The 23,662-nt window shown below is 34.4% G+C and overlaps 2 protein-coding genes across 11 annotated transcripts; both read left to right on the forward strand.

Annotated features, from left to right (window-relative positions):
• Nucleotides 1–119: 119 nt before the first annotated feature.
• Nucleotides 120–22,990, forward strand: LOC106173159 (protein kinase C and casein kinase substrate in neurons protein 1). Of its 9 annotated transcripts, none has more exons than XM_086999565.1 (13): nt 120–343; nt 8,545–8,660; nt 11,106–11,356; nt 12,757–12,956; nt 13,315–13,452; nt 15,358–15,483; nt 16,060–16,160; nt 16,466–16,586; nt 16,868–17,023; nt 18,097–18,323; nt 18,748–18,912; nt 20,600–20,748; nt 21,033–22,990. In XM_086999565.1, exons 3-13 carry the CDS (start codon nt 11,152–11,154, stop codon nt 21,140–21,142), a joined length of 1,698 nt encoding a protein of 565 aa, XP_086855691.1. In that variant the 5' UTR covers nt 120–343; nt 8,545–8,660; nt 11,106–11,151; the 3' UTR covers nt 21,143–22,990. The 9 variants fall into 9 exon arrangements, with proteins under 9 accessions (XP_086855691.1, XP_013409641.1, XP_013409648.1 ...); XM_013554190.3 differs by having other exon boundaries at nt 328–343; nt 8,545–8,664; XM_013554187.2 differs by lacking the exon at nt 8,545–8,660 and having other exon boundaries at nt 121–343.
• Nucleotides 3,432–5,880, forward strand: LOC147764437 (uncharacterized). 2 transcript variants are annotated; one of them, XM_086999689.1, is made up of 5 exons: nt 3,432–3,670; nt 4,658–4,721; nt 5,012–5,116; nt 5,225–5,329; nt 5,549–5,880. In XM_086999689.1, exons 2-5 carry the CDS (start codon nt 4,658–4,660, stop codon nt 5,680–5,682), a joined length of 408 nt encoding a protein of 135 aa, XP_086855815.1. In that variant the 5' UTR covers nt 3,432–3,670; the 3' UTR covers nt 5,683–5,880. The 2 variants fall into 2 exon arrangements, with proteins under 2 accessions (XP_086855815.1, XP_086855809.1); XM_086999683.1 differs by having other exon boundaries at nt 3,436–3,670; nt 4,658–4,781.
• Nucleotides 22,991–23,662: the final 672 nt, after the last annotated feature.

Here is a 23,662-nt window from a genome sequence, read left to right on the forward strand (position 1 = left end):
TTTATATTGGGCTGGAGAAAGTAAACAGTCTTTGTAACGCCCTCTATGATTGGACACTGATATTTTGCCTTTACTTTCCTAAAGTTTAATAGTGATATGAAAGCAAATTATTCATCAACAAGTATTCGTGCATCGCTTTTGCAACTCATATCAAACTTCTTTAGTAGACACTTTTTTTTCAGGAAGGAAGTTGAGTAATTTAAAGAATTGTTCTTTTCAAGAGAGCGGTTGTGGTTCCCAACCAATCACAACACGTGAAATAAAGAGGGGAAACCCACCCATCCGGCCATTTTGAATCGATCCTCCAAAAGAAAACAGAGGCGACAAGTGGCTGCGCTGACAGGTAAGTCTTTTACAAAGTTGATTTTTTACTCTGATTGTCTTTCGTACCACATGGCGGTATTTTTTGATACATTATAGATTTAACTGAAATGAAAGAACGTTATATGTAATTGAAAAATGCAGGGTATTTTTTAATAGGGTGACAGGTGAGTTTTCTGGACCTGCCTCATCTTGTGACCCCTCCCCAAGGTAGATGACCGGTAAGCCTTGGCGACGTGATTCACGGGCGTTAACTGTTCATCTTTGAATTAGCAGTTCAAAGTATAATCCAGAGTTATGGTTGCGCATGTTCTCATAAGTCTCACACAGTCTGTTATGTTCCAATGCATAACCATTTTTCAAAAAGTCAGTGTGATAACATTTTAAAGACGCGATTGTAACAGATGGAACAATGGTTGAGACTGTCATCCTTTTTAAATACTAAGAAATAGAGCAATCGTGTTAAATAGCAGTCTTAGAATAAAAGAAAACTAATGTTAAGAATAGAATTGTGTAATGCGAATAAAGAAAAAAATTAGTATGGTTGTAAGACGGTGAGACACATGGGTCGTGTGAAATTTCCTAAAAGTAATGCTGTCCGAAGGCAGAGATGGTTTGGCTTGATATTTGCAAACATCTGGCTAAGTGCTTGGCTAGAAAGTGTGGCTCTATAGAAAATGTACCCGATATCTTACTAGTGAGTTACAGAGCATTTTTTGTTACTCTGGTTTTGTAAGATATTTAATGCAATGTCATTACATTTCCTGGTTATCCAAATTTGTTGTGGTACTGAATGATGTGGAGTTCTTACAAATTTATAAATATACTATTTCAGTACCACAGTTATGTCCAGTGGCCTAAGCTGAGTAAATGGTAACATACTTTCCTTGCAGTTGCATTTCACATAAAGTGTACATTTCAAGTAGAAGTGTACATTTTGAGCAGGGAATATCAGTTTCTATTTTCATTACATAGGAAGGTGCCTAAGAGCATAAGCTGTTATAAATAAGGCACAGGCTGTCCTGTATAAATATGAAGATTTAATACAAAGAAAGACCAGGATACTGTCCTTTTAAGTAACATGTTAACAGGTGGCTTATATCGAAAGAATAAAGGCAAAACCAATAAAAGATTGAAGTATTTTCATAACGGTTTCTTTTATCTTGACATGTACACTGTAGCACCGTTTGTGGAATTTCAGTGTACCCATCGTCTCTTGGTCAGTTTTGTAAAATTGCTATTGATCTCCCAAGAGAATGGGTTCCTTGCCAGTGATTAAATACAAGCCATCGATCACCTGTGGGTAATGTTACCAATGTGCTTATAGCTTGGTCAATACTTACCCAGGGTACATATTGATTTTCAAAGGAAGAACTGCCAAGGTACTTGATTTCATCAATTTAGTTTGTTTGCTGTTTCCCCAGAGAAAATTTGTTGTTACTGGGATAACACATTTTGAATTTGTACAGATTTAGATTTAGAAATTTCATTTTTGAAAATTGTCTTAAAATAGTGAATAATTCCTCATTTACACAAAGGTTTAAATAGGAAAAATTTTGTTATTTGGATTCAGTAAACCATTTAGTCAGAAACTTTGCTTACCATATATCTATCCATTTAATGGTGTCTGGCATTATGCAAATCAAGTTAAAATAGGAAGTTAAGTGAAAATTATTAAGAAATTAAGATAGACCTTAAGCTTGAATGCAGTCATGCTTCACTAAGGTATGAACTTCAAGTGATGTGAAAGTAAATGGGAATAAGGAATTAAGATGTGCTTAGTTAAGTTTGAGAATGGCAGGAAAATTTGATAATTAACCAGGCACCAGTGGTCCGCTAGTAGATTTTGATCCATATGAAAATGTAACATCCATGTCCTGATTTCCATGTAGCAATACTTCACTTGCCTATTTATTGCCTTAATTAAAGGATTTTATTACATTGAATTACAAAAATTATCGATAGATTTTCCCCAGAAGATTCACTAAATGAATGAAGTTGATGTATCTTCTCTTTGGCAATGAGCAGAGTCATTAAATTTATTGAACCAATTGATCCAGCTAAGAAAGGAGAGAGGAAGGCATGCACAGAGTTGATTTCTTTAAGATGGTGCGGTTCTTAACTAAAAACAATATCATATTGTTTGTTGCCATGGTCAGTAGAATTCATAGTCCCTCTTTGACAAGTTTGTGCTGACTTATTAGACCTATGAAATGCTTATTACATTATCCTTTTAAAGAATAACTTTGAAGTATTATAGTAGTTATTCAAGTATGCATTGGCATTCTGCAAAAAGCGGTATATTTTTGTAAAGATTTTTAAATGTATTTTCACACACACACAAACACACACAAACACACACACACACACACACACACTGTTTATATGACATGTATAGCTTCCATTTCACCTATTGTTAATTATCACTCTTTAAAATCTCTTGAAAAATTATCTGCTGGTTGTTTTTGGGTGAAGGCTATATATCTTAATAAACTTCTCATGACTTGTATCTTAATTATCTGCCTCTCTGGGACGACTGTTGAATGACCCAAGGTGTCGGTTGCAATGATGTATGTACATGATAATGACAGAAGTAGAATTGTTGTGGCATTCCTGCCTAGCATGATGCACTACATTAGGCTAGCTTTTTGGCAGTGTAATGGGCGATTCATGCAAGTTGTAAAAGGACCATTTGTGAAATAAATGTCACACCAATTACCAAACTTACTATTTAGATTACTTGAAATTTGACTTTTTGGTGGAAAAAAATTGACCTAGGCAACTGATGGTTTTGGGTAGTGTTAAATTTTAGCTGTTTACTAGTCCTCTCAGATGTTCAAGTTGGGAAGCTGACAATATCAAAACCCCTAGCTTCCTTATTAAAGTCTTATATTTTCACACACATTTCTTGTGAAGGCAAGCTCAAATTAAAGGGAGCTTTCCTACTTAGTAATCAGTGCTAGCTTTTCAAAGTGAGTACCATCGCTAGCATGTACTTGACTTGCCATAAGTATAGGCTTAACACTAAAGTGGCCACTAGGCTTATCTTTGATTTTGTCAGTCGAGTTCCAGTCACAAGTTTAATCATTTATTACCTTGTCTAATTCAAACCTAGGATCCAAAATAAAGAGGATAAGACAGTGGCTCAAACTTCAAAGGGAGTCTCCCGCGGCGCGCGTCTCATGATGCCTTCGGGTTGGTACGGCGAGCCTCGTTTTCAAATGACCAGGTAGCTTGTCTACGGCAGAGTGAAACGAAGGTCCCGCTTTAGTCGCGTTTTTTTCATTGTATCCGGAGAATTTCGTCAAAAGACAAGAGGAGCTGATTAAGGAATATGCAGTGAAGCACCGTGAGTATTTATATTGCAGTTTGTAGCTTCAATAGACAGTAATATCAATTTCAATATCCCCGTCCGTTAGATTTGCAAAGATGGCGGGCAAATTTACACTGCCGTGCATGTTTACGCTCTCGTTGTTATTTGGCGGATGCACTTTCCGAATATTTGTCAATGCAGAGTTATTCGGAGTACAGTTTTGATATGGCAACACCTTGTAATGTGGGAAACGAAATAAGTTGGATTGTAAAAAGAGCGTAGAAATAGTGCCCCCAACGCCAATAATGGCGGAGCGATAGTTCTGGGAGGTAGTTTACCTATACAAAAAAACTTTACATGGGACTGGCTTGCTAATTTTAAACCCACATCTATATTGTACGTTTTATAACAAAAGACGTTACGATGGATATTAGTGGATTAGAGTTTTTATTCCAGAGATATCAAGGACTTAAATTGCCTAATCACTCTAAATTCAACATGGCCGAACGATGTAATGCCGCGGGCCCCTTCTTTTAGATACAAATGCACACAATTATAACTGATATGTCTCATTTTAAACCTGCATCTATATTGTATGTTTTGGGACAAAAGACGTTACGATGGATATTAGTGGATTAGAGTTTTTATTCCAGAGATATCAAGGACTTAAATTGCCTAATCACTCTAAATTCAACATGGCCGAACGATGTAACGCCGCGGACCCCTTCTTTTAGATACAAATGCACACAAATATAACTGATATGTCTCATTTTAAACCTGCATCTATATTGTATGTTTTGGGACAAAAGACGTTACAATGGATATTAGTGGATTAGAGTTTTTATTCCAGAGATATCAAGGACTTAAATTGCCTAATCACTCTAATGTCAACCTGGCTGAATGGTAAAAAACATGACCTTTTTCTTCATAAAAACATATGTTATTTATTTTTTAACAATGTGGTCCAGAGTTAGTATAACACTGACTGGTCGGGTACATAGTAATACATATTTCTTTCCTCAGATGCCAATTAAAAAGAGAAAGAAGATAGGCAAGAAGGTTAAGAATGCCCAGGCCAAGAAATATGGTAAATCAGCAAAGATTTCCAAAGACACAACTACGTATCCAAGGACAAATGACAACAGTGGTAAAGGTTTTTGCATTGTGTATTATACAAATAACCAGGTGAATTTTATAAATGAAACAAAATGTTGCTGTTATATTCTTATTTAATCTGCCAGCTTGCAACCAGAGTCTTTAATTTTGGAATGCTGTGAATGTGGTGTATATTATTATTATCATCTTAGATGCCTGTAACATTAAGTTATTTATGATTATTATTAAAACTGGAGTTCTAAATGTTTCTTTCTTATGCAGAATGTGTCGTGTCACGTCAACAGTTCATTGACTCTGAGGATGACATGCCTTTGAGCAGTCTGAAAGATGTTTCTTCTGACAACTCAGAGACTCAACAGTCAAATGGTAAGTGATTGATACAATGGATTGGTTTATTTTAATTAATAAAGTGGTTAACATTAATTTATTTGGTATTTTTAAAACTGGAGTTCTAAATGTTCCTTTCTTATGCAGAATGTGCAGTGTCAAGTCAACAATCTAGTGAACCTGAGGATGACATGTCTTTAAGCAGCCTGAAGGATGTTTCTTCTGACAACTCAGAGACTCAACAGTCACATGGTGAGAATCTTATACAATGAATTGCTTCGTTTTCATCTACTTTGTTCCCTACAACAATGAAATTCATGAAGTGTTAGTCAGTTACATTAGTTCACTTATGAATAATCTTAAGGTGCCATTTAAATAGTTTTATATTTAAGGATATTCTATAGAATTTTCCAGTGACACCTTTATAAATTTTATTGTTTCCAATAACACATATTTTCATTTTTCATTTAGGGTCCAGTATACCAACATTTTTTGACAGTCTGCAAACCTGTGCCACTGGGGATTGGCACTTCATGAAGGGTCCATGTAAAGTGCATCTTTACAAGATGGTGTTCTTTTTTTTTAACTCTATAAGCCATGATTAATAGATAAATGGTGTTGTGGTGACAATTTTGTTGATCATAAATGAAATGTTTTGAAGTTTTTTGGGGTTTCAATTTGTTGATAAACTTAGATAAGTAAATGTGTACAGGTTACATTTAACAGGCTGCATCTTATTGGGAAATTACAGTGATGAATTGCATGAACAAGTGAATTCGTTTAATAAACTTATTTGAACTGTACATCTGGATTTTTTTCACTTGGTGTTTAGGGGGAGAGAGAACTTTCAAGGGATATTAACTGTTCATTTTGGCCAAAAAATGGCTTTTCCTGGGGTAAAGGACAATTAACCCGTGCTAACCAATGGTTTGTGAATTCATTCTGACATTCAAAGTTAGTCCCTGATTTTTTTTCTAAAAGTTTTCTTTTTGTAGTATTTTCTTAAGAGATTATTACAGAGTGCAGACATCTATGGAGAACACACAAAGTGATGGCAAGCATAGATTTCAGAATAATTTGATTAACCGCTGTTGTTGTGGTATAATAGCATTTATTTTATTTCTATGATCAATGCATTCATTGTGAAATTTGGATCTCTTAGACAGTTAAATGACAGTACAACGCAACAGAAAAATGCAACAAACCCAATGTCTATTCAATCTATCAAATTACACAAGAAATCTGAGTTGAGTGTAAAAAGAGTGCTAAAGAATTTCCTTTACAAGATGCAGTAACTATTTACTAACAAATCATCTACTTAACACGCCCTAAATAATTTCCAATTTTTAAGTCACCAGCATTGTTGAACATCATTGGTGAAATAGCTTATCTGTATGTTGTGATCTATTAAGTACGTTCTGTTAATTATCTAAAGTTTGTTTGTCACAGCGACACTCCGAGCTTGGCCTTCGCCGACAATTTGCTGTTATTGTCCTTCTTGGAATCTAACAAAAACATATTTTACGTACAATAATGTAACATGATACGAAGTGAACACTTCATGTCGCATAGATAATTCAAAAATCGCCGGAACGACTGGCAAAACCAATGCACATTGTTATCTATTTCATGTCTGCGTGTTACAATTACCTGTTATAGCCCTTTTTTCTTCTTGTCTGAAAGCATGCTGTTCTTCATAATATTCCAGTGACAACTTTATTTTTTGTTAAACACAATATCAAAAAAGAACGTTATGGTATACAGACCCATTTTTTAATACTTCCTGCAATATTTAACGTTAAAACATTTCACGAAATCAACCGCGTTTTGAAACTTACAACCAACATGGCGGACGGGAACGTAGCAACCGCGAGAATATACGGTAATGTGCGATAACTGCCTGTGCACGCTTCGTTACGCTAGCCTGACCACACGCTGTCTAAGCTATCAAAACAGCTTAACTAGACAATAGGGGAATGTTTACCCGAAGGTATCATGGTTCAAAGGCGATTTGCCGCTTTCTTATCCTCTTTATTTTGGATCCTAGTTCAAACTTCCTATTCCTATCAAGCCTATGTGTTACTACATCATATGACACTTGTTGAGTTCACTATAAACTGCACAATTATGGCATGTTGTATAATGAAAGGACAAGCTTGAAATTTTGACATACAAATTATGCATTAAAAATTATGCCTATTAAGATGAATATCAAAAGAATCACCCTGATAATACCAAATGGAAATATGCTTTGCTGAGGAAATAGTACCTTTATAGAGAAATAAAATCTAAAAAAATTACAAATGTGTTAAAATCTTAGCACTGATCAGAATATGACCTCAATCCTGTCCTTTACCAGTGCATAGGAAAACTGTCATTAAAGTGGAACTTCTCTCGGAGTCTGCCACACTGCGCCAATAGGTCTATAGAGAACAGAGCGCTGTCTACAAGAGGGCCATATTTTTCTTACCCAGTACTTGGAGACTGGGACAGCAGGCACTGATAAGTGGGAGTGCATGATAGAACTCCATCAGCTTTCTAAAGGGGTCATCATGAGATTCTTCATCTTGCACTTACCTTTGTTCAAAATGTAAGAAAGTGCATTTTTTAGTTATGTTGCTTGTAAAATGGACCAAACCCATCTGGACAGTGATTTTTCATATGTGAAACATTTGTTGTCTAGATTATCATAAAAGAACAAAGTAGGTGATACAGTTTTGTTGTTCTCTATGCATTGAGATGAAATTTATTCTGTACATTAAGTGTTGGAAATGTATTATCATTATTCATTGTAATTTTTTTTCTAACTCGAGATAACTTCAGCTACTGTCTATCAGATCTTAGTTTTATTTTAGTGTCACTAGGCTTGAGAGAATTGTTTTAGATACTTTAAAAAAAATCCAAGATGGTTATCACCTATCTGATATGTAACATTATGTTATCTGGCCTGATCAGTATGGCCTGCTGTTACTATTTGTGTTTACAGATGTGGGCTATGCTGAATATGAAATGAGTAAAACTTGTAGTGAGGAGTTTTTATTCATTTCAAGATAGCTTGGTGTCTTCACCAGTTTCCTCTGTCAGAGTGCATGTCAAGTCCTCATCACCTATAATTATGGCTTTCAGTTTGATGACTCTTCTTCACACTGGGAGTTGTCAGGTCATTTATTGAGATGGTCATTTATCCTAATTATATATACCGTGGTCAGAGTTTACGTCATGGAAACAAAATTGTACTTGTATTTACAAAGTTTTACATTACTGGGTTAATTTGAAGTTACATTTTATTTAATAATGTGACGGTCACCTCCATTTGTTTGCAGATAAAGCATCTGGTAAAAACTAAATTGAATGTCATTAATCATGAAAATGATAATTTCTGTCTACATGAAATTTTGATAACCAGCTTGTTTGTTTTCATAAAACTGCTAAGTATATATCTGACATTGCTTTATTTAAATCCATAGTTTCATTGCCTGTACAAGTGAAGGTATTGGTCTGGACTACAAAGGATACCATTTAGGTGTGTGAGAAGTGTGATTCACCCAGGAGTCACACCCTACTATTTAGGGGATTATGGACTGTAGGTAAACCCTTCATATGCATGTTGTGTTTATCAATATTACTCCTACCTGCAGTATTTCCTTACCAGCAATGTCAGCAAAGAATAGAGGCATTCAGGCAGAAAGAATGTTATTGTTCTGTGGAATTTGATTGGGTTGAAAGCGGACGAGCTTATTAAGGTTACAGAGAAGTGAAAAGTTGCTTTTCTTATTGTACCAGTTGATAAATTAGTGTGGATTTCGTAGTACTGGATTCATCAGGTAGCTTTGTCAACCATTTGTATGCACAGGGTAAGTTGTGTTCGGCCAAACATTATGTGATTATTTGTTTTAATGTCAAACATTTAACCATACTTCTGTTGGTTTTTAAGTTGAGCCATTTTGTACAAAAATCAATATTATTATTTGCATTCAGTTCCTTTGTTTGCAAATATTGTTGTCTGCATAACAGTTGTTAAGTACACAATTTATTAAAAAATATAAAGTACATAATTGTATACTTTTTCTGTGTTATGGTCATTGCTGTGTACATTCCTTAACGGAATTTATAATAATATTTCTTACTTGAAACTTTCAGTGAAAATTGATAATGATTATTTTTAAAACATCTTGGAAAGTGATTAAAGATTTTGGTCGAAAAGAATGTTTTGATTTTCACTAAGAGCTAATTCTTTAAAAAAGAAAAAAATTGGAATATTAAGTATTTTGAAATTTGTGGTTTATTACTGTAGTCAGATACATGTATGTAGGTTTTTTTTTTTTTTTTTTTTTTTTTGCATATAATGGGCTAATTATTTCACCTTGTGTTACAAAAGACCCTACTGTTTTAGGATAGGCAAAAAAAAAAGGTAGGAATCCTGCATATAATGGATAATTGTGAGAAGACCTTTATGTGTGACACAGTGTCTGGATATTTATGTTGTACTGGAATAAGGACACTCATGATCTGTCATTCATTTGAGCATCTGTTGTATGCAGTTGATGGTCCAATTATGAAAATAATTTATGCACATTGGGTAGACGAGAATATGGGCTGGTAAGAGTGCACATGCACATTTGTGTGCAATTTTCAAGTAAGGTGTGAGTAAAGGTATTTTTCTATCATTGCCCATTAGTCTAAGGCTAATTTTTACATTGACCTTTGGTACATTTTACCTTATTTTTATGCATGCCTCAGTAAATGTCACATTAAGCAGGATTTGTATGCATGTTATCATGTCTATCTAACTGCAAAAATGTGGTCTGTATATATATATATATATATATATATATATATATATATATATATATATATATATATATTTTTTTTTTTTTTTTTTGTCCTTGGTACTGGACTTTAATTTTCATTTATTTTGTCTTTAATGAAGTGTATATTGTTGTCTAGTGTTATTTGTCTTTGTTTCTGTGTTGGTGGATGCATGAAGCAGTTGTTTACAGACACCTCCCCTCATTCCTGTCCTCAGCTATCTTCACCTTTTGATTCCTGGATGATAAAAATACCTTCTACTGGATTGCAGAATGTACACTGAACTCACCCAAGCTTGAATTTTGTTTTATCCAAGTAGCTGCAAAAAAGTAGCCAAATCAAAGCTTTAAACCAAAACAATGAAAGATTGGGAATTTAGAATGCTTTTCTTTTTCTATAACCAATATATCTGTTCCCAAGTTATGTTTTTAAGTTTGAGTTTATGAATACCTGTAGGTAATGTTGAAAGGTGGGGTCAGGTTGTTGTTCTCCGGGTACTGTGCATTCCTTTGCAATGACGGATGACAGTCACAGATAGTGCCTGGGGGGTCAGAGAGAAGTTTGCCAAGTATACATGGTCTCATCTATTTCACATGTTTGGGATTTTTTGGGCCTAGTTTGTTGGTTTTTGACAGCATATATCTTATTCAATAGATTTTCATTGGTGACAGTCTTAGGTCTGTGCTCTAAGTGAAAATATTTGATGCTTGGGATAGAAAACTTGAAAATAAAGTACTCACAGTGTCCTTTGCTTAAGTTGTTCGGCTCGTGGATCAATTGAGATATTGAAGGTGTTTTATTTCTTTGTGAACATTAACAGTGGGAACATTGTAAAATACTTTAAGAATGTATAGCCTTTATACTATGAAATGGTACAGGGGGATTTAAATTCCAAAGATGCAGGTATAAATATTTTGGGAATTAAATAAAAATGCTGTTCCTAATTGTGAAAAATGATTTAAAATTTTTTTGTTTGATTTTTTTCTTTTTTTTTTTTTTTTTCTATAAAGCAGATCAGGAGGGATGGGGATATTTAGTGAAGCACGTAGTTCCAGGTCACTGATTCTATTGTGTATGCTTCATTTTTGTAAAACGATCTGGATATGTATACTCAGGAATTCATGATTTACATGATCACCTGCTTAGATGTTGAATATATAGCTCCACAATAAGTGCAGATCAAGATGCACTGTAATAATCATTTTTTTTATTATTTCAGATTTCATTATAAGTACTGGTAGTATTCTATACCACTAACTTTGACCATGTCGGTCAATGAAGAAATCCAAGCCAGCACAGACAGCTTCTGGGAGATAGGGCAGTATAAGAGGACAGTAAAGAGAATTGAGGATGGTCACAAATTGTGCTCAGACTTAATGGCCTTGATCAAAGAAAGGAGTGAAATTGAGGATGAATACTCCAAAAAACTGAGGCACTGGACCAAAAAGTGGAATAAATTGTTGGACAGTGGTAAGTGTGCTTTTGGCAGCAGTTTGGTGTAAGTAGCTGAGTTTGTTTGCAAATTGAACTAATGGCCAGGATCAGGTGCTCATTGCCTTAACTGCAGTAAGTAGACTTGTTTGCCTTGACCACGCATTTAACTCACCTGTGCTGCTGCACGTTTAACATGTAAAAGGCTACAGGCAATGCATCACTAGCCATCTTGTCTGTATGTTCATATGACAGTGACCAGATTTATAAGTAAAATCTTGTTTGGAGATATGAATAGTACTTGGGGATATACTTTCACCTTTAGCATTTTATGTCAGACATAGTGGATGCCTTCTGGACAGGTCACTGTCAGCAACCTACTAGTAGGTCTATTGTTATCTGAAGTTTACAAAATTGCCAGCTATACAAAGTTCCATTATTTATTGCATAATGAAGGGGGAATAGTATACTTGTCTGTGTGCAAATTAATAGCACAGAGGGAGTAGCATGATATGTCCCTCCTTTTTATGGCTTGCTGAATTTGGCAGGTGTTATTACCATTATGGTTGACAGTTGAGATCCTATTTCATACTCCAGCATTTTGTAACAGTATTGATGGACCTGGATAGTTTTTAACCCAATACCCGAAAACAGCAATATTTTTTTAACTGGACATGTGGAGAAGAAGATATACTTACTAGTGGTGTGTGTCTGCATGGGTTGTTATGCATGCTCACTTGTTAAAGAGAAAAGGAGAAGTTCCACAGATATGCTTACATACATTTAACATGACAAATAGGCTGTGTTCTTAAATGAGCCTACATAAGGGTACAGGCATGCAACAAGATAAAGGGCATGCTCTTTGGCCACTAGTGATATATTGTTTCCTATTGTACAAGGAACCTCGATCACTTAATTTTCAATAGTCATGTTCAATTGTTGCACAGAAGGAACTTTCTGCCACGATGAAGAAAATATTTTTCTTTTTAAACTCATCGTAGCTATAAACAAATGCATGATCATCTGCATTTACACCTTCTTCAAGTCTAGCCTGTACAACATTAATTACAATACAATCATTATCATTCATTTATCTTTTTGAGGAACAATGCGTAAATCTTAATGTAGTTGGAAGTTAAGAGTGCTGCAATTACATCATGTCCTGAAAGTAGTGTATAACTATTTAGTAAGTTATACATTTTATTGGACAAACATGTATAGGGGCATAAGTTTATTAAGGGAATGCTGTCCTACAGTGGTAAGTGGACTTGTATTATTAATTAGTTAATGACACTACCTGAAATCAAGCATCATTTTTGCCCACATGGTAAAATAACAAGCGAAAAAATTATCTGTATTTGGAAGTCACTGAACTTATATTCTGTTTGAGGACATGCATAATTTATAGTATGGTTTATAATCTTTGCTGCATATTTCAGGTCCAGAGTATGGCACTACACAAGCAGCCTGGCGGAGTGCTCTCACAGAGGCCGACAGAGTGGCAGATTTACACACAAACGTCAGAGACAAACTGGTCAATGATGTTAACCCAAAAATCAAAAATTGGCAGAAAGAACATTTCCATAAAACTTTGACAGGGATGAAGGAAGTTAAAGAAATGGAGGAACATTTCAGAAAAGTAAGCATGAGGATTTTAGATAAGAAAGTAAACATGATATCAAAATATTTGCATTTAGGGTTAGGTTGCAAAAGGAAGCAGGCTAAGTGACTACCAGTTTCCTGATATTGATTTGTGAGTGTGGTGATGAGGGTACTACAGATTGCAGACTATGAATACAAATGTCCTTTTGTAAAATGTACTGTGAGTGTTACTGATAAAATTGCTCTCCTTTCATAGATAGATTTTCTTGTTGAAATCAATGGATGTTTATGGTTACAAAATCAGATAAAGTTCAGTTTCTTGTGAGACTACTAAAGATAAAATTTTCAGCTTGATATTGATCAGTTACTTGATTGTTGAAACATTTTTGTTTTAGGCTCAAAAACCATGGGCTAAGAGGCTAGATAAAGTTGTGAAGGCCAAGAAAGATTTCCATACAGCCTGCAGGAATGAAAAGTCCACCAGTATACAGGCTAACAATGCTTTAGCAGACTCTTCCATGTCTGAAGATCAGGTAATCTTTGGCAGCTCTTATCTCCAAACAAGTGAGCCAAAAACAAAAATAGGATTCATTGTTGAGATGACTTTTGCTTTGTAAAAACATAAATGTTAAAAAGACAGATCATATAAAATGTAAAGCTTTTACAACATTTCAAAATGTATATACAGTGTTACGTAAATAAGCATTTAGGGTTTTATGTTTTGATTGTAGTGTATACTATTATACTACATCTGTTTTATTTTGTGGGTTTGTTGTTTATAGATTATAACTATATCATGCCAACTTAAATAGAATGGTGGCTTTAGTGCAGTAGGATGCATCACGGTCTTTTTCATATCAAGAGGGATAAATAATTCCCCCTCCTAAAACTAAGTGTATATGTACTGGTTATGCCTTAAGCCCATGTTCTGCTATGATCCTTTCAAAGAATAACAGTTATTATAAGACACTCTCATCTTAAAGCACATTGTATTTGTTGCCTTTATATGTCCTTATCATGCTTTGTCACTTTAGAAGTGTGGAGAACATTAAATATAAGTATTTGATAGGGTATTAGCAGAATACCACTTATAAGTATTTAACATCATTTGCATTTAATCCAATATCTTATTTTTGTAAGTAGGGTTTTACTACATGTAGATTGCTCAGACCAAAATTAATTTTTTTTCGAGATTGTCTTTTTTTTTCTTTTGGCCTAAGGAATAGCCAACCAAAACAGACCATGTGTTTTTCCCAAATCTCAAAGGTGGTCATGTGAAGATGACACAACAAACACAACAACATGTTCATAGCTGCTGAACAGAATCCAGCCATGCTGCAAAGTTTGCCCTAGCTGTAAGGCAGGGCAACAGAAAAATTATCCATCTTTGTCCTCATAGAGATTAACAGTACAATATATTTGGTACCATTCCTTTATTATTGTAGCCTGTCAGGTAAAAAGTCCATTCTATTTAGGCCAAGGTCTGTAACTGCCTTCCTTAGGGAGTGTTAACATTCTGGTTAACCTGGATTAAAGTAATACAATATATTTAGTCTTACTCATGGGGGTTTAACCACATAAGCCAAAACAAAATTAAAAACTGACAACTAGTTATATGTGTCATGCAATACCTGCATTTGTAGGCTATGATATTGCCATTACTGGCTTAAGCCAGTAGTAAGATGATAATACCAAATATATATTTTGGTAAATTTTAATGCTAATATTTGAGGTGAAACAATCTATCCACCATTGTTTGCTCTCCCTCCCTTCAGATGTAGTTAAAGTGTTGTTCACCCTTTCTGGTGATAACTTTTTTATCTGCCCATACAGCAAAATCAGCATTTGAATAACAGCATTTTAAATATATATTGTTTCTGCAATGTTGATTTTATGTATATAACCAGCTTGATTGCATGATTCTGACAAAAGTTCACTTTCTCTTTCTCTTCTTCCCAGAGCAAAGCTAACCAGACGGTATGCACTGTTGTGTGTGGGTCTCTTTTTTAGATTGATGTGTTGTAGTTTTATTTCATTTTGCTCAGTTACAAAACAAAGTTGCAGCTATTATTTTCATGCATTTTGTATGATGTGCTGAGCTATTACTAGTAATCAATATTTGATTCTTTAAAGCACTTCACAAACAAAAACTATACGAATGTGTCACACTGTTTATTTTATGTAGACCCCAGCCTTTGTTAGCTTTGTTATGGTGTGTTATTTATTGCATTTTATAGTGTCAATATATTTGCTAGTTTCAATAATTTATGTGGAAAAGCACTCTGTTCAACAAAAAAGGTTTTTTAAATAGATATCTTGGGGTAAAGTGATAAATCAAAAAATCACAAACATGTCACGAAATAAACCAAATATTATCTTTAAAAATGATCAAAGGCCATAGGAGAAAGATTTTAAGATAACAATTTTTTTTCATGTAGAAAAAGAAGATACAGGTGAAAGCAGAACAGTACAGGGAGCAAGTGGAAACAACAACACAAAAATATGAAGCAGCTCTCAATGATATCAATTCCTACAATGCAAAATACATAGAAGACATGACAGAGGTATAGATGAATACTTTGATATTGTATGACTTTGAATCAGAAAATTATATTCTAAGTGGGGGCATGAAATGTTTCGACAAGAAATTAAGCACAAAAAAAGGAGTGGAAGTAATTGAATTTTAATTTTTTTCTTTCAAGTAAAAGTCAAGTTTGAGATTCATTTGATTTGAAAAAAAAATCATGCAACTTCCTCTTCGGTAATGGTTAATGTATCAAAGGTTCAATATATTTGCCTGCCAGCATTGGAGCGAGGTGAGCTGTAAGTTAATGATGTCCCAGCTAAAATTGATTACAGTGTCCCTAAAGTGACTGGGCTCCAGGCAAACTTGCAGTTCCATTAATTTTTATGTTCCCTTGGCAATGCTGACGAACTTTGATGATTCTTTGTATAATGATTTTAATATTCAGCACCAGAGTGGGAGGAAATTGCCCTTTGGTTGCCATTTTCACATGTAAAAAGTTTCTTGAAAGTATGTACTATTATATTTCAATCTTTTGTTTAATATTTGTGAGAATATTTTTAAATTGAAACTTTATTAATTTAGTGAATTACAGACTTATGAATATTTTTTACAGGTGTTTGATAAATGCCAGGAGATGGAGGCAGAAAGGTTAAAGTTCTTCAAGGAAGCCCTTCTTGATACTCACAAATGTCTAGATATCTCTGTAGACCCAGAGTGAGTATTTATGAAGTACAGTAGACCCTTTTTATCTGGTAATGTGTGAATTTTGCTTAAAGAATCCTGAAGTATTCAAAGGAGAGTGTCAGAAAATAGCATTTAGGGATTAATTGGTTTGAAAAAACTAAGTGTTTTTTTGTGGAACAAGTGGGTAATTTGCCGTTTCTCATTTTAAAGTACAGTACTTTATTAAGAAAAGAATGAAAAGTGCAAATTATATAAACTTATGTATGCTCTTTTGCCAGCAGTTTGTCCTTTTTTTTTACCTTTATTCATTTTTTAAATTTTGATTTGTTTGTCAGGTTTTCCCAGCTCTATGTGGATTTCAAAAATACGATTGACAGTGCTGATTACAACAAAGATTTAAAATTCTGGTCCAACAACCATGGAGTGGATATGGCAATGAACTGGCCAAGCTTTGAAGTAAGCTGTTCTGCTTTGTAGATTTAATAATAGGGTTTAAGTATATTGAATAATCACAGTGTTAACCTTGGATTTGAAAAGGAACAATTATTTTAGACAGAAGTCATTTTGTGTAATATTAATTAGATGAATTCGAGCTGTGATTGGTACAACAAGTGTATCCATGAGTTTCCTAGCAAGTCTTAATTCATTGGTTAGTTACCAAATTATTCTTGTGAGGCTGAAAAAGCACTTGCGTGACTGTGGTATTGTAATCCTGCACCCACTGCACCCTTTCATAGGAGTACAATCCTGAAATCCACACCATTACCACCAAACAAAAGAAGGGGAGTAACAGCCTGGAAGTTGGAGATGGAGGAATTTATCTGCGTAGCATCAGTTTGGATAAATACAATGAGGAGTTCAAGACTGGAGATGACATTGCAGTTGGAAATGATGTACATTAAACAAAATATTAATCCAACTCATTCAAATCTTTGGTTTTTTAGTAGCATGACAAGGGCAGTTTGACTGGAGACGGGTTAAAACTTGGAAATGGGTGCAGCGATAACAGCGTAGAGCGTATATAATGATTAACTGATATTTCTGAGTTGGTCAGGGCAACATTACTCAAGAGTGCATATTTATGAAATGTACTTATCTTCCAGAGAGAAGGCATGCATAATATTGGTGTTTGTTTTTGTCTTTTTTGTTTTATTTCTTTGTTTAACCAGGCTGGACAAAAAAACCCTGTTGATATTAATGCTTTTTTGCATTTAAGCAGTATAACATACAGACTGCCGAAGTCCGCACTCTTTTTTAATGGAATTGTTGTGTTGCATCTGAAGTTAAGGTTGCATGGGGTTTGCATGTATATGCCAAATATATTTTCCACATCTTGTTGAGGGAAAAGGTTTCCAATAGAAACATTTTAAATAACAGTTTTACTTACTAAAGAAGTTCTCAAATATCCTTGCACAACATGCATTACAGAGAAACCAAACTTGACCTTGAAAGTAAGGATTTGTGAGTTTAATTTTGTAAGAATGACCCCTTTGTCTTTCCTTTTCTAATTTTTAAAAGGAAATAACACTCTAAGTCTGGTATCTTTTAAAACATGATGCTTGGAAGCTGTTTGAGAACTTCCTAGTGCGTTTTTGAAAAATGACTCACTACGATTATAGTATGCCTTTCTATACATTTGTTAGACTAGCAAAATTTCATGTCTGTCATTGTTAATACATTTTATGTTTGTTTCATGTCTGCAGTGCATTGGTTTGGTTAGAGAATTTTATGATATGTAGATCAAACTGGCAGAATTACTGTGATTGCTAAGGATTAATTAATTTAGTACAACAAATCTATTTCTAATTTTAATAGATGAATTTTCATAAATTGGCTACTAATTGTTGTTTATATGAAAACAAAGGTGAGCCTTCAGCCAGTTTTGCATGGTGTATGGAAGCCATTAGCCTTGGATGCATCAGAGATGGTCAGTTTCAGCCTTTAAATACTAATTTGTCCATTTCAGGAGTACTCACCAGAGCTCCAAAGTATCAGCAGCAAGAAGAGTAAGTCAATCAAAGAGACCTCAGGCGACGGTGGTATTGTTGTCACCAAGATTAGTCACCAGAAAACTGACAGTTTTGCTTCCAACAACTCTGATCATGTACAACAGCAGCGGAATGACTACAACAAGGGAGGCGACAACATTAAAGATGAGCCCATGGAACAAGCAATCACTCCACCGGTTACAAGGTACTTTAGGATACCTTTTCTGTTCCTGTACAGTATACTTAGAATATATGCTGTTAGGATGATTTATTCCTTTGGGTTCTGGTAGGGATGTACAGCATTAAAATTTCATTTTTTTACAATAACATTGTTTTTTTTATCTGTATTTAAAAAAGACTTATTGACCATTTCAGTTTTATATCATATGGTTAGATGTTCATGTAGATTCACTTTGCACCAATCAAGTGGCTTGCAGGGGTGTTCACATTGGCAAAATTAACCATTTGGCATGCACACTACCTGCCCACAGATCATAAAACTTACATATCTAATTGGACACATAATCAACACAAATAACATGGAAATAAGGTGGTGGCTTCTTTAGTTTGCTTTTTATGGGTAGCAGCAGTTATATATTGTGTGTTAGTCTTTGTTTTATGAATTACAGGCAAAAATCTTATGATGAAACGTTAAACCCTTTTGCTGATGACTCTGAAGATGAGGGCAGTCAGTCAGACACCAAAGGAGATGATGCTAGCATAGCTAGTTCAAAACCAGAAGTTTCTAGTCCTGGTCCTCCAAAACCGCCGCGCCAACGCGGTCAATCTGAAAAGTATAAAGCTTTTACTGGCCACTTAGCATGGTTTTGAATTGTTGGCAGTTCAGCTATTCATCACCTGGTGTGATTGTTATGACAAAAACTGAATAAATGATTTGTTAACCCTCCCATTCCACCCCAGTCTAACCCATCTGCATGTCCAATCCCACTGATGCTTTTATGAGCCCTAGATATGTAGCTGTCAGCAGGTTGGCTACATCTGTTTAGGGTAAATATACATACATTCAAAGGGGAGAAATCCCTCTTGAAATGGATCTGTAAGGGTATAGCTTGGAAGGGTAAGCTAATGGCATTGATTCTATCCCAAATTCAATCCCTCCCTGCTCCTCATCTTTATCCTTCTTCCTTCATAATTTTTGTTGAAACACAAACTTGTGTCTGTATGATGTGCCCCTATTTATAACAGTTTTTGTCATGACAAATTCCATTTGAAATTTTATTAATGCATGTTTCAGTTTCTTGTAGCTGCAGCAGCAGATAACCTGGAATTTTTGTTGCATAATACAGGGCTAGCTGTGAATGTCTGTCCAAATAGCATACACCACATTTCACTGTTGCTTTATCAACAGATAAATACAACAACATGCATTCATACTTGTGTATGGCTTTGTATTTGTAGGAGATAGCTATTCATACATAAATTGAAGGGTTTGGGGGTAGACATTGTGCATCACACATGCGAACCTCCTGGTCCAAACTGTCTGTCATCATTCAATTTTCATTCTGAGCATAGCTGAAATATGACTTTTATAACAGTATTATTACTGTTAAGATATCATATTGTTTTTGAGAAGCATATAATTTTCCTCTGTCATGCACCTGCTCAATTAATGCAATATTGCTTACAAGCCTTTCCTTCAATCCTTTCCATCATTGCTGCTAAAATACTTGATTGAATTCTTGGGTTTATATTTATTTGGAAATCATTTTGTTCATGTGTACCCCAAAATTTATTATGATTATTCATCCATTTCTCCATTTCTGCTTCATGAACCCCTCCTTGTTTTATGACTGCATTTTACTGATAAGCTGAAATGAATGAACAGAAGAAGCCCTATGTGTGCATATGTGTAGGCTTGGGGATTCATTACTGTTACTGGAACCTGCTGATATTTGGCAGGTTTGTCAGATTCTTAGGTTTGGGTTTGATTTTTTTTTTTTTTTTTGAGGTTATTTTACATGATATTTGCATGCTGTTATATTACACCCAACCCTACCGAATGCTGCACTTTAGTTACTGCTTGCATATTTTTATTTGGGGACAAGTGGACATTTATTTGATCTGACTTTTGTAAAATATGAAAAATGCTAAATGGTAATTGTACTATATGACATAAAGTTCTGCTAACTTAACAAAATTTTAACAATTATTTTCTGACAAAATAAGGTCATGAAATGAATAATATCAGTTACAAAAGTAGATCAATATACTTCATTGGTTGCTTGGGGATTTTATTTACATGTAATTTTTATTTCATTATCATGATCTTTGTTTTCAATTGCATTAATGATTGGTATTTGAATTCAAGTGACACACAATTTCAATTTCGTTTTCATGAAAGTGCAAAGAGCTGCCTCCAATTTTTATCTAGCTCATTCAGTTAAATTAAAACTATATACACTGCATTAGTATTACAAGATTTCATATTGATTCTAGACATGATTTCTATTCCCCTTTCAGCAATGGTGACAACCCTTTTGGCAGTGATGATAATGATGGCTGGGAAGGAGTAGATACTGCCTTGGATGATGATGGAAGGCCAGGAGTCCCAGTTAGAGCGTTGTATGACTATGATGGAGCAGAAGAAGATGAACTCACTTTTAAAGCAGGTAATGTATGTTTAATATGCACTGTAAGCCAAACAGTTTGTAATTAGTGGTTATAGTGGTTATAAATTTTATGTAGCTGTAGAAATAAGCGTATGTTGTAGGTTTTACAAGGTAATATCTCTCAGTGAAGCAGCTTACTATGGGAAATTTTACTGGCTAGCCTTGTGCCTTAAGGATTCATTTAGGATAGAAGTGCTTCACTACATAAAAATAATTTACTACAATTAATCAGTAGAATACGTGTACTTTTTTAACAGAGGTTCTCTGTGTTTTGTTTTCTTCAGGTGAGGAGTTTGAGAAACTGGAGGACGAAGATGAACAAGGATGGTGCAAAGGACGACTTCGTGAGCGAGTTGGTCTCTACCCAGCTAACTATGTGGAAGTCATCAGCTAAAGTACCTACGGCATACATCAATACTTACTGTATGGATAGCTTCAGTGCTGCCAACCCCATGCAGTATCGCGTTAAAATACCACTGTTTTATTTAACACCAGAGACCTAATAGTTCATATCAGAGGACAATGGATGTGTAGTACATCTTCCACAGAACTCTGGATCATTGTAACAGTATACAAATCCCACACCACACCATTAGAGTGCAATATAGCAGTGGTCAGTATTGATTATAGCACAGGTGGTTTAGTTGATCAGAATCATACATATGCAAACTTGAAATATGTGTACTACATAACAAGGGGTTTAGATTATGTACAAAGTTCATCTTATAATATTAATTGTCTGTGTGTGTATATATATATTTGGTCTGTGTGACCCATGGGATTAGAGTATGAATGAAGTATATTATGAGATTATATAATATTGTACATATATTGGAAGTTATGGATATTTTTATGTTACAATTAACTTGGGGCCGTTTTGTTATTTAATCCATCATAGAAATATTAAAATTGATAACATGAAGATGATACTGGATGTCATGTAGTTTGGAATGGAGGTAAAGAAAGCAATCATAAATTTAGAAAGTGCTTGAAAGTTAAGTCAATTCATTTTTCTTCCTTATTCTATATGCATCTCTGCAGAGTTGTGCATTTATTTGGAGTATTTGTTTGAACAATGTGAAGTTAGCCCACCCATTGGCATTTTGTTTTGTTGAAAAGAGGCAGATAAAGTTAAACCTGACCAGTTGTATGTCAGTAAACTGGAATGAAGGTCTCAAAATATGTTTTTGGATAGCTACATGGTTTGTCCCATGTCCATCTTTTGCAAAACCTTATATTGCTCAATACATTTTTTTCAGCTGGTTTCAGTTTTGGCAAAGTTGATATGATACACATTCCATGTGTGTGGATCTGAATGAGGTAGAATTATTAGAGACTGTTATGTATATTAATAGATGTGAACTGGTACCAACCTCATTTTAAAAAAAGTAGTCAGTAATTGTTATTTTATATGAGTTAACATGTATACTCTTATGTAAAAAGATTTGAAGTATTGATGGTGGGCATTCAGGTAGTAATATTGATTGATATCATTCCTGTATAATGATATTAGTAACTGCCCATGCAGCCAAACTCGTACTGTGTTGATATTTTTGATTATGTTGAACAGCCCTTTATAAACTTTGCAATAGGCACTATAACAAGCAAATTATGCTAGCTTTATTGAATTTCCCATTGCACCACATAGAACTGCCAAACTTGATTAAATTTTTTGACAAAATGTAATTACTTGTTGAATATGGTAATTAGATCATGGAGTGTGTGACTGGAGTTAAGGGCCATATATTGTTTCATTATGAACATTTTCAATAATCAAACAAAATAAGTTTCCCCATTTCTTTCTTGGCAAAAAAGCAATATCCTTTCCATTTCTTTTGTTAAGTATCTCTGTTTCTTTTAAGGAAGGGAATGTTCTGTTTTCTAATTAGTGTAATCACATGTTGCAGTAATACAGAAGTTGATTCCTTGTATTTGGTGTCCCAGGCAGTGTTTAACAGCAGGGAGAAAAAGGAAAAACAAATGAATAGTTGCCAGTTAGTTAAGATCTTTTTCTTTTTTTGTTATTTTATGAAATATTTAATAGAAATTAGTTGATTCATTACCTAAATGTCATATTTACTAATGAAAATCTCATTTTATATGAATAATATAAGTTAGATAACATATTTAGTCTATCATGCATAAGTCTTACCGAGGAACAAATAGAGTAGTGTCTTACAAGCCCAGTCTAATGAGCTAACCCTGCACTTTAATGGAGACCACAATAAAGGACAGAAACTAATTGGTTAACTTATAATTCATTCTTCATCATTTGGTTTAACCAGATTATGCATTTTATGCCAAACATACTCCATGGTGGTGGGAAGGGGGACCTGTTACTGCTTTTCATTGTGTAAATGATATTTTTCTGTGGTAGGTGTTAATGAGGGGTAAATGTTTATTTTTCCCCAATTTCGCGAAAAATCTTTATCAGCAGCTTTACCCGTCAACATTTTTTTTTATTTTGCCTACTTGCAATAAGGGAATATATTGATTTAATTACTCGGTGGAAATACTAGCCCTTTGACATTTGTGAGAGGTGTGCAGTGTAAATTTAATGCAAAAAGTTACCTGTGGTAGAATTTCCTGTGGTAAACTATCTGCGATTAACCAACTTTCGATCCTCCTTTGCTGACACCCATCTATCTCTGTAACAATTTGGTGAAAATTAAAAAGTTCATAGCCCATGCTTAAGTAAATTTATTTTTCAAATTCTGCCATCTGTTTGATCTCAATTTTCTCTGTTTTGTGCAATTAAAAATTTTCAAGACATGACAGGTGGTATGGTTCATGAGAAGCTATTAATATTTTTTTTTTCTTTTTTTTTTGCAACATTAATCCATGACAATTTTCTGTTAAAATATGGTCAGAATATTTCTTGCTATCAGATAATTTCAGCAAGAGGTGGCTTATG

This window comes from Lingula anatina, chromosome 1 (assembly GCF_051362555.1).
Source record: "Lingula anatina isolate TDL-2025a chromosome 1, LinAna3.0, whole genome shotgun sequence".
Lineage (NCBI taxonomy): Eukaryota > Metazoa > Brachiopoda > Lingulata > Lingulida > Lingulidae > Lingula > Lingula anatina.

Excerpts from the sequence above, each read along its gene's own strand:
- LOC106173159 (XM_086999565.1), top strand. The coding sequence starts at position 11,152 with ATGTCGGTCAATGAAGAAATCCAAGCCAGCACAGACAGCTTCTGGGAG. Across the intron at positions 13,453-15,357 it reads CTTCCATGTCTGAAGATCAG|AAAAAGAAGATACAGGTGAA; the intron begins GTAATCTTTGGC and ends TTTTTCATGTAG. Across the intron at positions 15,484-16,059 it reads ACATAGAAGACATGACAGAG|GTGTTTGATAAATGCCAGGA; the intron begins GTATAGATGAAT and ends TATTTTTTACAG.
- LOC147764437 (XM_086999683.1), top strand. The coding sequence starts at position 4,658 with ATGCCAATTAAAAAGAGAAAGAAGATAGGCAAGAAGGTTAAGAATGCC. Across the intron at positions 5,117-5,224 it reads AGAGACTCAACAGTCAAATG|AATGTGCAGTGTCAAGTCAA; the intron begins GTAAGTGATTGA and ends TTTCTTATGCAG. Across the intron at positions 5,330-5,548 it reads AGAGACTCAACAGTCACATG|GGTCCAGTATACCAACATTT; the intron begins GTGAGAATCTTA and ends TTTTTCATTTAG.